The sequence below is a fragment of the Macaca thibetana genome, chromosome 10, assembly GCF_024542745.1.
Source record: "Macaca thibetana thibetana isolate TM-01 chromosome 10, ASM2454274v1, whole genome shotgun sequence".
NCBI lineage: Eukaryota > Metazoa > Chordata > Mammalia > Primates > Cercopithecidae > Macaca > Macaca thibetana.
In genome coordinates this window covers 62,751,442-62,764,778 of record NC_065587.1, presented here as the reverse complement: position 1 = coordinate 62,764,778, position 13,337 = coordinate 62,751,442, and the positions used below count along the sequence as shown (strand labels likewise).

Below are 13,337 nucleotides of genomic sequence, written 5' to 3'. Positions count from 1 at the left end.
CTCAGCCTCCCAACGTGTTGGGATTACAGGCTTGAGCCACCGCGCCCGGCCGTAAATTTTTTTTTTTTACAATTTACACTGTTTACAATTCAGTCGTGGTTTAGCAAAGCATTTTCCATACGATATCTCATTTAACCACGACTGAATTGTAAACAGTGTAAATTAAAAAAAAAAAAAAATCGTAAAACCTGTCCCAATTTTTACAGATCTCCATCGTGCAGATGAGAAAATTGATGTGCAGAGAGATGAAATTACTTGGTACTTTTCACCCTACATGAGTAAGATCCGTGGATTTTCTTTATTTTCCCCTAGCCCCTAGAATGCCTGGTACCTAGTGGATGTATAAGTATTTATTGAATAATGCATAACTACATTAATTTAAAAGTGTCTGGCTTGTTGGATCAACCATACTCTCTTGCAGCTCCTTTTTGGGACCAGCATTTACGTTTGCAAGACACTGGCGATTATTAATAGTAGGAGCAGAGCTGGTATGAAGTGAAATCCAGGGATACTGGCCTCAGTGGCAGGTTGACCTTAACCCCCAAACTAAGAGGGCAAGGGGTATATGGGCCAGGATCCTGGTGCCTTGTCTTCAAACTATGGAATGTTTAGAGACCACATTCCTTGGGCAATTGTGTATGGTTTTGTTTTATAAGAAATGACCAGAACTTTTTCCAGAGTGGTTTTTACTATTTTACATTTCCATGAATAAATGCAGGAGACTTCTGGTTGTTCCCCACCGTTGCCAACACTTCTGGCTATGGTTGTAATTTTAGCCATTCTTATTACCTGGGCAATTCTGAAGGGACAGCTGTAGAAGCATTTAGCGGCCGAGCTGTAGAGCTCCAGGAATTCTCGACATTTTGTCAATGCTCTTTTTAAGTTTTGCTGATTTTTCTTGTCATGTATGATATCTGAAAAGAAAATATAAAATATGAATACTTTCTGGCTTCTTTTTTTCTTCTTGATTTTACAGGTCTGCTTGATCTCCAGTTTAAAGTGGATCCCAAGATCTTACTCTTCTTTTTCACTTGAACAAAAATGCCTGGGGGAGGGAGTATGTGTTCATCTGAAGGCTGATTTATTTCTCTTTTCTTATAGAACAATATATAAAAAGAGCCAAAAGAAAAAGCAAAGAGGAGGTCGAGGCAGGTGGATCACTTGAAGTCAAGAGTGTGAGACAACCCTGGCCAACATGGTGAAACTCTGACTCTACAGAAAAATAAAAAAATTAGCCGGGCATGGTGGCACTCTCCTGTAGTCCCAGCTACCTGGGAGGCTGAGGTGGGAAGATCACTGGAACCCAGGAGGCAGAGCTTGCAGTGAGCCGAGATCACACCACTGCACTCCAGCCTGGGTGACAGAGTAAGACCCTGTGGTTTTTTTTTTTTTTTTTTTGAGACAGAATTTCATTCTTGTTGCCCAGGCTGGAGTGCAATGGCGTGATCTTGGCTCACTGCAACCTCTGCCTCCTGGGTTCAAGCGATTCTCCTGCCTCAGCCTCTTGAGTAGCTGGGATTACAGGCATGTGCCACCACACCCAGCTAATTTTGTATTTTTAGTAGAGACGGGGTTTCTCCATTTTGGTCAGGCTGGTCTCGAACTCCTGACCTCAGGTGATCCACCCACCTTGGCCTCCCAAAGTGGTGGGATTACAGGCATGAGCCACAACACCCAGCCGACCCTGTCTTTTTTTTTAAAAAAAAAAAAAACAAAAGCAAAGAGTTTTTTGTAAGAGCAGAGCATTTGAGTGATTTGTGAGTACAACCAAAGCATGCTACCTTATTTCCCCCCACTGGTGAGGAATGGTGAGGGGTCTCCCTATGAAGCTTAGGTTCCCAGAAAAAATTGCCCAACTTTGTATTACGTATGATAATTCTGATATCAGAACTCTTCATCATTGTCTAGTTTTGCTGATCATTGTAGTGTCTTGTTTTTCTCGTGTTTTATTGTGACCTCATATTTGCTGGAAATTTGTAGATGGAAAATTTATCTTTGAGCCCTTGGCTGAGGATACTCTCTCTCCAACTAGAAAATAAGCTCCCTGAGGGAAGGTATCTTGTCTGTCTCGTTTAGTGATGCATCACTAGAACAATAAATGCTTCATAACTATTTGCTGAATCAATAATCAACTGTATTTCTTTGGCTGTACACCTGGTAGAGACTGCTCATATTCAGAGGTGCCCAATGACAGGACAGTTGCTTTGGGAAGCATGGAGCTTCCTTATCCATGTGAAGCGCAAACCCAGGCAGAGGAATTACAGTTGTGTGTGGCTTAACAATTGGGATACATTCTGAGAAATGCACTGTCAGGCTACTGCATTACTGCATGAACATCACATAGAGTATACTTTTTTTTTTTTAGACAGAGTCTCTCACTCTGTCACCCAGACTGGAGTGTAGTGGTGCAATCTCGGCTCACTGCAACCTCCACCTCCCAGGTTTAAGCGATTCACTTGCCTCAGCCTCCTGAGTAGCTGGGACTACAGGCATGCACCACCACACCAGGCTAATTTTTGTACTTTTAGTAGAAACGGGGTTTTGCCCTGTTGGCCAGGCTGGTCTTGAATTCCTGACCTCAGGTGATGGACCCTCCTCGGCCTACCAAAGTGCTGGGATTACAGGCATGAGCCACTGCGCCTGGCCTAATTTTTTTTTTTTTTTTTTTTTACATTCTAAAGTGTTTTTGTTAAAAACTAAGACAAAAACACACACACTAGCCTAGGCCTACACGAGATCAGGATAATCAATACCACTGTCTTCCATCTTCATATCCTGCCCCACTGGAAGGTATTCAGGGCAGTAACACGCATGGAGCTGTCATCTCCTATGATAACGCCTTCTTCAGGAATACCTCCTGAAGGGCCTGCCTGGGGCTGTTTCATAGTTAACTGTTTTTTTAATAAGTAGAAGGAGTACATGCTAAAATAATCATAAAATGTATAGTAAATAAATAAACCAGTAAATAGTTATTATCATTACCAAGGATATGTACTGTACATAATTGTAGGTTCTATACTTTTATATGACTGGTAGTGCAGTAGGTTTGTTTACACCAGTATCACCACAAACGTGAGTAATGCATTGTGCCATAATGTTATGATGGTTACAATGTCACTAGGTGATACAAAATTTTCAGCTCAGCTGGGTATGGTGGTGGACACCCATAGTCCCAGCACTTTAGAAGGCTGGGGTAGGAGCACTGCTTGAGCTCAGGAGTTGGAGACCAGCCTAGGCAACATAGTGAGACTTCGTTTCTTTTTATTCTTTCTCTCTTTCTCTCTCTCTCTCTCTTTCTTTCAGATGGAGTCTCGCTCCGTCACCAGGCTGGAGTGCAGTGACATGATCTCAGCTCACTGCAACCTCTGCCTCCCAGGTTCAAGTGATTCTCCTGCCTCAGCCTCCCAAGTAGCTGGGACTACAGGCATGTGCCACCCCACCCAGCTAATTTTTGTGTTTTTAGTAGAGACGGGGTTTCATCAGGTTGGCCAGGATGGTCTTGATCTCTTGACCTTGTGATCCGCCTGCCTCGGCCTCCCAAAGTGCTGGAATTACAGGTATGAGCCACCGTGCCAAGCCGAGACTTCCTTTCTTTTAAAAAAAAAAAAAATAATAAGGCTGGGCGTGGTGGTTCATGCTGTAATCCTAGCACGTTGGGATGCCGAGGCGGGCAGATCACTTGAGGTCAGGAGTTCGAGACCAGCCTGGCCAACATTAAGTAACATTTAGCAGAGATGTTGAAACCCCATCTCTACTAAAAATACAAAAATGAGCCAGGTGTGGTGGCAGCTGCCTGTAATCCCAGCTACTCGGGAGGCTGAGGCACAAGAACTGCTTGAACCTGGGAGGTGGAGATTGCAGTGAGCCGAGATCACACCACTGCACTCCAGCCTGGGCAACAGAGCGAGACTCCATCTCAAAATAAGATAAAATAAAATAAAAAGAAAAATTTCAGCTCCATTCTAATCTTATGTGACCCATACATGATCAGTTGTTGACTGAAATGTCATTATATGCTGCATGACTGTACTTGGCAGGGATAGAGTAGACTGAGATTCAAACACCGGGGGAATGCTGGGTTAGATATCTTCTAAAGTCCCTTCTTATCATGGAAGTCAGTGACTCATGCCTTGACCACACTGGCCCTCTCTCTATTTTTCAAACTCCTCAAGCTCACGCCTACCAAGGATCCTTTCCTTAGTCATTCCTTCTGCCTAATACACTCTTCTTACCTCTCCAGGTGGCAAACTGCTCTTTATTCTCTGGATTACCTTTTCTGAACCCTGCAACTAGATTTGATTCTTACTCATGGCCCCTGTAATTTCCCTTCATAAGGACATTAATTCTCCTGCAGCCTCGACCTCCTGGGCTCAAGTGATTCTCCCACCTTCACCTCCTGAGTAGCTGAGATCATAGGCATACTCCACCATGCCAGCTAATTTTTAAAATTTTTTGTAGAGAAGGGTTTTTGCCATGTTGCCCAGGCTGGTCTTGAACTCCTGGGCCCAAGCGGTCCTCCCGGCTTGGCCTGGCAAAATGCTATGAATATAGGAGTGAACCACTGCGCCCAGCCTCACTCCTACTTCTGACCAAACTAATCACTCTAGTTTGTCCACAGAGCCACGTTTAGCCACTCCCTGGCTATGCAGATGGATGACAATAGTGGGTCTGATCTAGTATTAGGATTCTAATTATTAAGTCAGTGTTGCTTCATCTCTGCCTATGGACTATGTATCTTTCTCTTTATGAACTACTGTAAAAGGCCTTTCCAGAACATGGGGACTGAATCAATGTGTAAGGAGGGCTGGTGCTTATGTTGTGCTGGAGAATTCACTCAGGACCTCGTGGCCTTCAGCAGTGTCTTACACTTCAGCCTCAGGGTGATATGCAGCAGGTAGTGAATGCTCTCTGCAGCCTCCTCAGCCACATTTTCCTGTGGGTCCCCACAGAGCAGTGCCATCAGAGCCACTAGGTGCCCAAGTCTTTGGAATCGCAGTGGAAGCTTGAGAAAGAAAAAGAAAGATGTCATCAGAATACATGTGCATTTAGTGCCTTCGATTTGAATTGTTGAGAAGTAATCCCAATTCTACTCTCAACTTAAGGGAAGTGTAAGGGTCGCAATCAGCCTGTGGATCTCTGTAGGGTTCATATTTCACATAGGTAGACACGGTATAGCCAGTAGATGGTGTTATTAAGAAATAGGGGAATTCTAACCTAAGTAAACAATCTGAAAAATGAAAAAGCTTTGTGCATGAAGATGTTAATTCTAGCACTGTTTTTATTTTTATTTTTTAATTTTAATTTTTCAGAGTACATAGTAGGTCTATGTATTTGTGGGGTATATAGGCCTGCAATGCATAATAATCACATCATGGAAAACGGAGTATCCACCCCCTCAAGCATTTATTCTTTGTGTTATAAACAGTCCAATTATATTCTTTTAGTTATTTTAATAATTTTTTTTTTTGAAACAGAGTTTTGCCCTTTTTGCTCAGGCTGGAGTGCAGTGGCGCGATCTCAGCTCACTGCAACCTCCGCCTCCCGGGTTCAAGTGATTCTCTCGCCTCAGCCTCCCAAATAGTTGGAATTACAAGTGTGAGCCACTGCACCCAGGTGATTTTTGTATTTTTAGTAGAGATGGGGTTTCGCTGTGTTGGCCAGGCTGGTCTCAAACTCTGAACCTCAAGTGATCCACCCGCCTCAGTCTCCCAAATTACACACCTGAGCCACCACAGCTGGCCAAATATACGTACATTTAATATTGCCAAATAAAAATGTATTACATTTTTAATATTATTAAAAAATTACTAATGCACAATAGTCACCCTGTTGTGCTATAAAATATTAGGTCTTATTCATTCTAACAATGTTTTTGGTATCTATTAACCATCCCTACCTCTCCCCAACCCTGCCACCACCCTTCCCAGTCTCTGATAACCTTCCATTTTCTATCTTCATGAATTAAACTGTTTTGATTTTCAGATCCCACAATATGTGAGAACATGTGATGTTTGTCTTTCTATGCCCGGTATATTTCACTTAGCATAACGACCTCCAGTTCCATCCATGTTGTTGCGAATGACAGGATCTCACTCTTTTTATGGTTGAAGAGTACTTCATTGTGTATAAGTACTTCACTGTGTATTCTTTATCCATTCATCTGTTGATGAACACTTACGCTGCTTCCAAACTTTGGCTATTGTGAAGAGTGTCGCAACAAACAAGGGAGTGCAGATATCGCTTCCATATACTGATTTCCTTTCTTTGGGGTATACACCCAGCAGTGGTCTAAAGACCACACTTTGGAAATAATTGCATGACAATAGTAAAGGGAATTATCCTACAGCCAGTCTACGAATACGACCATTAAAAATCAAGTATCTAAGAAATGTATAATGTGTTATTCTGCTAAGTAAAAAAGCTGAACGCGGCCAGGCTTGGTGGCTCATGCCAGTAATCCCAGCACTTTGGGAGGCCAAGGTGGGCAGATCACCTGAGGTCAGGGATTCGAGACCAGCCTGCCTCGCCAACATGGCGAAACCCCATCTCTACTAAAAGGACAAAAATCAGCCAGGCGTGGTGGCAGGCAACTGTAATCCCAGCTATTCAGGAGGCTGAGGCAGGAGAATTGCTTGAACCTGGGAGACGCAGGTTGTAGTGAGCCAAGATCACGCCACTGCACTCTAGCCTGGGTGACAAGAGTGAGACTCCACCTCAAAATTAATAATACATACATATATAAAGTAAAAAATAAAAATAAAAAGCTGAATGCAAAGTTGAGATATAGCACTTAATTCTATTTATAAAATTCATTTTTTAAATATCCTGCTTGATTATGGAAAAAAAATCCATGTAATGTAGCTGGCAAAAATCATACCAGAAAAGGAAATATAACTTGAAATAAATACTGAAGAAAACTGGATAAATTAAAAAATTGGCTGGGCGCGGTGGCTCACACCTATAACCCCAGTACTTTGGGAGACCAAGGCGAACGTATTATTTGAGGCCAGGAGTTCAAGACCTGCCTGGCCAACATGGTGAAACCCCGTATCTACTAAAAATACAGAAAAATTAGCTGGGCGTGGTGGTGCATGCCTGTAATCCCAGCTACTCGGGAGGCTGAGGCAGGCGAATTGCTTGAGCCTGGTAGGTGGAGGTGGCAGTCAGCCAAGATCGCACCACTGCACTCCAGCCGGGGCGACAGAATGAGACTCCATCTCAAAATAAATAAATAAATAAAAATTAAAAACTTAAAAATAATAAAAATAAAACATTAAAGTAGAAAAGATAAATGAAGTCAGGAATTTGGTTGGCATGCAGAATGCATAATCATTTGCTTGAGGCAGGCCGTGGAGCAAGGCTCTGAACTCTCTCATGGCGAATGTAGACGCATACACAATGGTCCACAGAACATGATTCACGCTGCCCTTGAGATAACAATCGGCCGGGCGCGGTGGCTCACGCCTGTAATCCCAGCACTTTGGGAGGCCGAGGCAGGTGGATCACGAGGTCAGGAGATCAAGACCATCCTGGCTAACACGGTGAAACCCCGTCTCTACTACAAATACAAAAAATTAGCCAGGTGTGGTGGTGGGCACCTGTAGTCCCAGCTACTTGGGAGGCTGAGGCAGGAGAATGGCGTGAACCCGGGAGGCGAAGCTTGCAGTGAGCCGAGAGGGCACCACTGCACTGCAGACTGGGTGACAGAGCGAGACTCCGTCTCAAAAAAAAAAAAAAAAAAAAGAAGATAACAAGCAACTAGCCATGCAGAGGAAGCACAGCTTTTCCTAGGGTTGAGATGGAAAGAAATTTTTTCTGTGGCTCTACAGAAATAAGACACAGAAATATTGTGAACAGCCTTTACAACCTATTTACAGTAAACACAGCAACACACAAAGCTGTGTAACATCTTTAATTCACTGATATAACCTTCATTCATTCAATCAACCAATAAATACGGTGTCAGTTATGTGCCAGGAACTATGACTGGCACTGGGGATATAAGCAGTGAACAAAAGAGAATATCCCTGCTTGCGGAGGTGATGATCTAGTTAGGGAAACACAAAGTAAACAAAATAGATATGTAAAATGTTATTATGTATCAAATGATGATAAATGTCATGATTAACAAAAATTCAGGGGAAAGGGTAAGAATTGTTTAGGATAGTCAGGGAAGGCCTCACTAATACTGAAATAAGAGACTGAGCCACGGAGATACCCAGGAGAAGAGCATTCTGGGCAGAGAGAATGCCAAGTGCCAAGGACTGAGATGGGTGTGTTTGGTGTTTCTGAGGAACCATAAGTAGGTGAGATTGGCTGGAGCAATGTAAATGAGAAGGAAAGAAATAGAAAGTAGATGAAGAATGGGCCAGAAGGTGTTGCAACCTGCAGAACGTGGTGAGGACTTTGGCCAGCGGAGGGTCTTGAGCAGAGAAGGGACACGGGTTGACTTACATTTACTCAATCAATACTGAATTGAGCATCAACCACATGGCAGATTCTGTGCTAGGCAGGCACTGGGGCTACTGTGGTGAACAAGACAAGTATAATTGCAAGGTACAGTGGCTCATGTCTATAATCCCAGCATTTTGGAAGGCAGAGGTGGGAGGATTGTTTGACCCCAAGAGTTTGAGACCAGCTTGGGCAATATAGTGAGACCCCATCTTTATAAAAAATTAAAAAATTAACCAGGCATGGTGGTACATGCCTGTAGTCCCAGCTACTAGGGAGGCTAAGGCAGGAGCATTGCTTAAGGCCAGGAGGTTGAGGCTGCAGTAAGCCATGATCGCACTACTGCACTCCAATCTGGGTGACAGAGCGAGACCCTGTCTCACAAAAAAAAAAGGAAAGAAAAGAAAAAAAAAAAACAACAGAGGAGCATAATCACTGGTAGAATTTATACTTTATTAGTGGGAAACAGATAACACAGCAACAAAGGAAGAATCAAGCCAGATAACCTCTGATTCTAGACAGCCCTAGGAAGGAGAGAGAGATGAGACAGAGAGCAAACGTAGGTCTGTCTGTGGTGAGCAGAGGCCCTTTTGAGGTCAACACATCTGAACACAGTGCTAAGGAACCAGGAGAGGCTGGCTCTGGGCAGAGCTAGGGAAGGTCACTCCAAGCAGAGAAGGCAGCAAGTGCAAAGGCCATGAGGCAACATGAGCCTTATGTGGGAAGGAACATAAAGGCGGCTGCTCTGTGGTAAGTCAGGGGACTTAGGTGTAGAGAGGCAGGCAGAGCTACATCAGACACGACCCCATATTCTAAGATCAGTTTGGAAATCACTGGATCAAACAAGTGACATGAGGAAAAAAAAGAAAATGAAGAAAAAGAAAAACAGAGGAGAAAGCAAAGAAACAAGCAAGAATGACATGGGTCTGAAGAGGATGACTCTGGCTATATGCAGAGAACAAATTGGGAGTGGAAGCCCCCACCCCAACACACTCATGCACAAAAAAGAACTTGGAAGGTGTCAGGCATGGTGGGTCTGCCTGTAATCCCAGCACTGTGGGAGGCCGAGGCAGGCAGATCACTTGAGGCCAGGGATTTGAGACCAGCCTGGCCAACATAGTGAGACTCTGTCTCTACTAAAACTACAAAAATTAGCCAGGCGTGGTGGCCTGCACCTGTCACTGAATGACAAACAGTTAATAAGTTTTATAATCATAATATTAAGAACCCCAAACTTTATCAAGACAAAAAAGGCCACTGAAGAATTATGCTCCTAGTTTGATTACTAAATGCTTCTTTAATATTTCCTTTTTTCATTCTTTATTCTTTAGGTTTCTTTGAGAATATGAGAAAAGTTAGAGACCCAAATAATATATATCTGTCAAAACTCATTGAACTATACACTTAAATTGGATAAATTCATTGTACATAAATTATACCTCAATAAAATTGGTTTAAAAAAAACTATGGACCTTCCTCAGAAAAATCCAGAAGAGGACGGGTGCGGTGGCTCATGTCTGTAATCCCAGCACTTTGGGAAGCCAAGGGAAGAGGATCACTTGAGCCCGGGAGTTTGAGACCGGCCAGGGCAACATGGTGAAACTCCATCTCTACAAAAATGTATACAAAAATTAGCCAGGCGCGGTGGTGTGTGCTTGTAGTCCCAGCTACTAGGGAGGCTGAGGCAGGAGGATTGCTTGGGCCTGGGAGGTCAAGGCTTCAGTGAGCCATGATCATGCCACTGTACTACAGCCTAGGTGACAGAATGAGATCCTGTCTCAAAAAAAAAAAAAAAAAAAAAGGAAAACCCAGAAGACTGCACCGCACCACATACTGCACACTCTGCAGACAACTTGTGGATGTTCACAGACCCCAGTGGCACCCAGGTTAACCACTCTCATATTTGCATCTCTCTCTCTCTGTTTTTTTGTTTTGTTTTATTTTTTTTGAGATGGAGTCTTGCTCTGTAGCCCAGGCTGGAGTTCAGTGGTATCATCTCAGCTCCCTGCAGCCTCCATCTCCCAGCTTCAAGTGATTTTCCTGCCTCAGCCTCCTGGATAGCTGGGATTACAGGTGCCCGCCACCACGCCTGGCTAATTTTTGTATTTTTAATAGAGATGGGGTTTCACCGTGTTGGCCAGGCTGGTCTCGAACTCCTGAGCTCAAGTGATCCACTTGCCTCGGCCTCCTAAAGTGCTGGGATTGCAGACATAAGCTACTCCTCCCGGCCCCATATTTGCAACTCTTTCCAGGAAAAAAATACCCTAAGGAAGATCTCCAGGACTTGGAGAGAGATTAACGTATAGGAGGGAATCATCTGAAACTCTCCTCTTTAATCTGTTGCCAAAATTAGAGGTCGAGGGTTGTGGAAGGAAGAACAATGCATTGTTGGTATAGAATAATAGGGTAGTCAGTGATGGCCAGAAGTTACTTGCTTTTATTCACTAAAGAGAAAAAAGGAAGTAGCATAGTTGGAGGGGCTGCACTTACTTTAGTAAGTTTGGATATCGTTTCAATGTGAGAAATAAAGGACCGACTGGAATACAGTCCTTTTAAACATGACTGTTAGAACATCTGTATCAGGAACAAAAAAGTATCTTCCCTCTTGTGCTTTGGGGAGGGAAAAAAAAAGGGAAAAAGATAAAAAAGAAAAGAAAAGAGAAGAAAAGAGAAAAGAAAAGAAAAGAACAAATTATCTAAGGAAAATTTTGGTATAAGGACCTAGCATTCCTACCCTACCAACCTCTCTTCCAATTCCCAGGCCTTACTATGCAGGTTGGAGAAATGATCGATGGAGACAGGAGACACTCCAATGGCTAGAAAACCTGCTCAGGGAAGGGCAAAGAGATTATCAGGTAGAAAAAGGAGTAGACCCAGGAAGGAGGAACGAAGTTTTGAGGAATTCTTGTTAGGAGTTACGGAGAGGATTCTCAACCAAGAAGTGAGTGAGTGAGTGAAAAATAAAGACTTTTTTGTTTGTGTGTTTGTTTGTTTGTTTGTTTGTTTTTGAGATGGAGTTTTGCTCTTTGTTGCCCAGGCTGGAGTGCAGTGGCATGATCTTGGCTCATTGCAACCTCTGTCGCCCAGGTTCAAGCAATTCAAGGAGATTTTTTAAAAAGAGATAAGGCTGGGTGCAGTGGCTCATGCCTGTAATCCCAGTGCTTTGGGAGGCTGAGGCAGGAGGATTACTTGAAGCCAGGAGTCAACACCAGCCTGGACAACAAAGCGAGACCCCATCTCTACAAAAAAAAAAAAATTGTTTTTATTTGAGACGGAGTCTTGCTCTGTCACCCAGACTGGAGTGCAGTGGCGCAATCTCAGTTCACCACAAGCTCTGCCTCCCGGGTTCACACCATTCTCCTGCCTCAGCCTCCCAAGTAGCTGGGACTACAGGTGCCCGCCACCACGCTCAGCTAATTTTTTTTTTTTTTTTTTGTAGAGACAGGGTTTCACCATGTTAGCCAGGATGATCTCGATCTCCTGACCTCGTGATCCACCTGCCTTGGCCTCCCAAAGTGCTGGGATTACAGGCGTTAGCCACCGTGCCCAGCCCACAGAAAATTTTAAAAATTAGCCAGGCGTGGTGGCGTGTGGCTGTAGTCCCAGCTACTTGGAAGGCTGAGGCAGGAAGATTGCTTGAGGCCAGGAGTTCAAGGCTGCAGTGAGCTACGATGGCCCCATTGCACTCCAGCCTGAGTGATGGATCAAGACCCTGCCTTGAATAATGATAATAATAATAATGAGATGCCATAGGGGAGATGACTCAGAACTGAGAAGTGAGAGAGAGAAAGAGAAATGTGAGGATCTGAAAAGAGGTGCTCTAGTATCATGCTCTGAGTTGCTGGGAGATACTGAAGTCGATTTATTTAAATTTGCCTGCTGTACTGAAATATAATACTATACAGACACTAGGCCACCGTGGGCCTCAGGTATTTTCAGGTTATAGTTACTATATCATTATGTTCCAGCTGTTGTGCTAAGCAATGGGGATGCAAAGATTAATCAACACAGCAACTGGCCCCAAGCTGCTCAGGAGAAGAGCAGATATGAAGACAATGCTAAGTGCTATGATAGTACATGAGCACGAAGGGGACACAGAACCAGCCTGGGGAGTCACAAAGAGGAGGGGAAATAGGCAGAGAGGGAATGGCTTTGGATCTTTCCTCCTCTGCAACTGAAGGGCTGCTCACCTTCAAGCTGAGATGTCTGGATAAGCACTTCAGAACCTGAGTCATACTGGCCGTGGCCCGTTCCCGCTCATGGTCTTTGACTGACTGTAACCAGGGGTCCAAGTGCTGTGAGAAACAAAGGGAGGCTAAATGGCTTATCAGGAAGATTTGGGATACCATCTTTATTGTGTTTAGAAAGAAATGTAGAGAGACAAGTTCCATGTTGCTACTGATCTGAAAATACTTTGCTAAATGCTATTATAGCTCGGGTGCTATGCCAAGCGAGCCACAAAGACATGGGTGGTGGGTGGTTTGGTTGTTATATAGGAGCTTAGGAGCTTCTTCTTTTTTTTTTCTTTTCTTTTTGAGATGGAGTCTCGCTCTGTTGCCCAGGCTGGAGTGCAATAGCATGATCTCAACTCACTGCAACCTCCGCCTCCTGATTTCAAGTGATTCTCTTGCCTCAGCCTCTCGAGTAGCTGGGACTACAGGCACCCGCCACCACGCTCGGCTAATTTCTGTATTTTTGTAGAGATGGGGTTTCACCGTGTTGGCCAGGCTGATCTTGAACTCCTGATCTCAGGTGACCCACCCGCCTTGGCCCCACAAAGTGCTGGGATTACAGGTGTGAGCCACTATGCCTGGCTAGAGCTTATTTTCTAGACTTATTTTCTCTTCAGCCCAATTCTTCAATTAATTATTCTGTACTTTTGAATG

General features: G+C 43.9%; 2 protein-coding genes across 14 annotated transcripts in view; one reads left to right on the top strand and one right to left on the bottom strand.

The window, feature by feature from the left end:
* MANBAL (mannosidase beta like) overlaps positions 1 to 13,337 on the top strand; it is a 634,273-nt gene that overhangs the window by 459,487 nt on the left and 161,449 nt on the right. The gene's annotated exons all lie outside the window — the stretch shown is intronic.
* The window catches only part of MROH8 (maestro heat like repeat family member 8), a 77,476-nt gene that overhangs the window by 40,188 nt on the left and 23,951 nt on the right, over positions 1 to 13,337 (bottom strand). For all 5 annotated transcript variants that reach the window (XR_007729328.1, XM_050807036.1, XM_050807035.1 and 2 more), the window contains 3 exons: positions 12,642 to 12,746; positions 4,867 to 5,002; positions 790 to 914 (listed from right to left, as the gene is read on the bottom strand). Coding sequence is in view for 4 of the 5 variants with exons in the window: in XM_050807036.1 (XP_050662993.1) it covers positions 790 to 914; positions 4,867 to 5,002; positions 12,642 to 12,746 (366 nt within the window). In the remaining variant the exon portion in view is untranslated. The remainder of the gene's footprint in view (positions 1 to 789; positions 915 to 4,866; positions 5,003 to 12,641; positions 12,747 to 13,337) is intronic.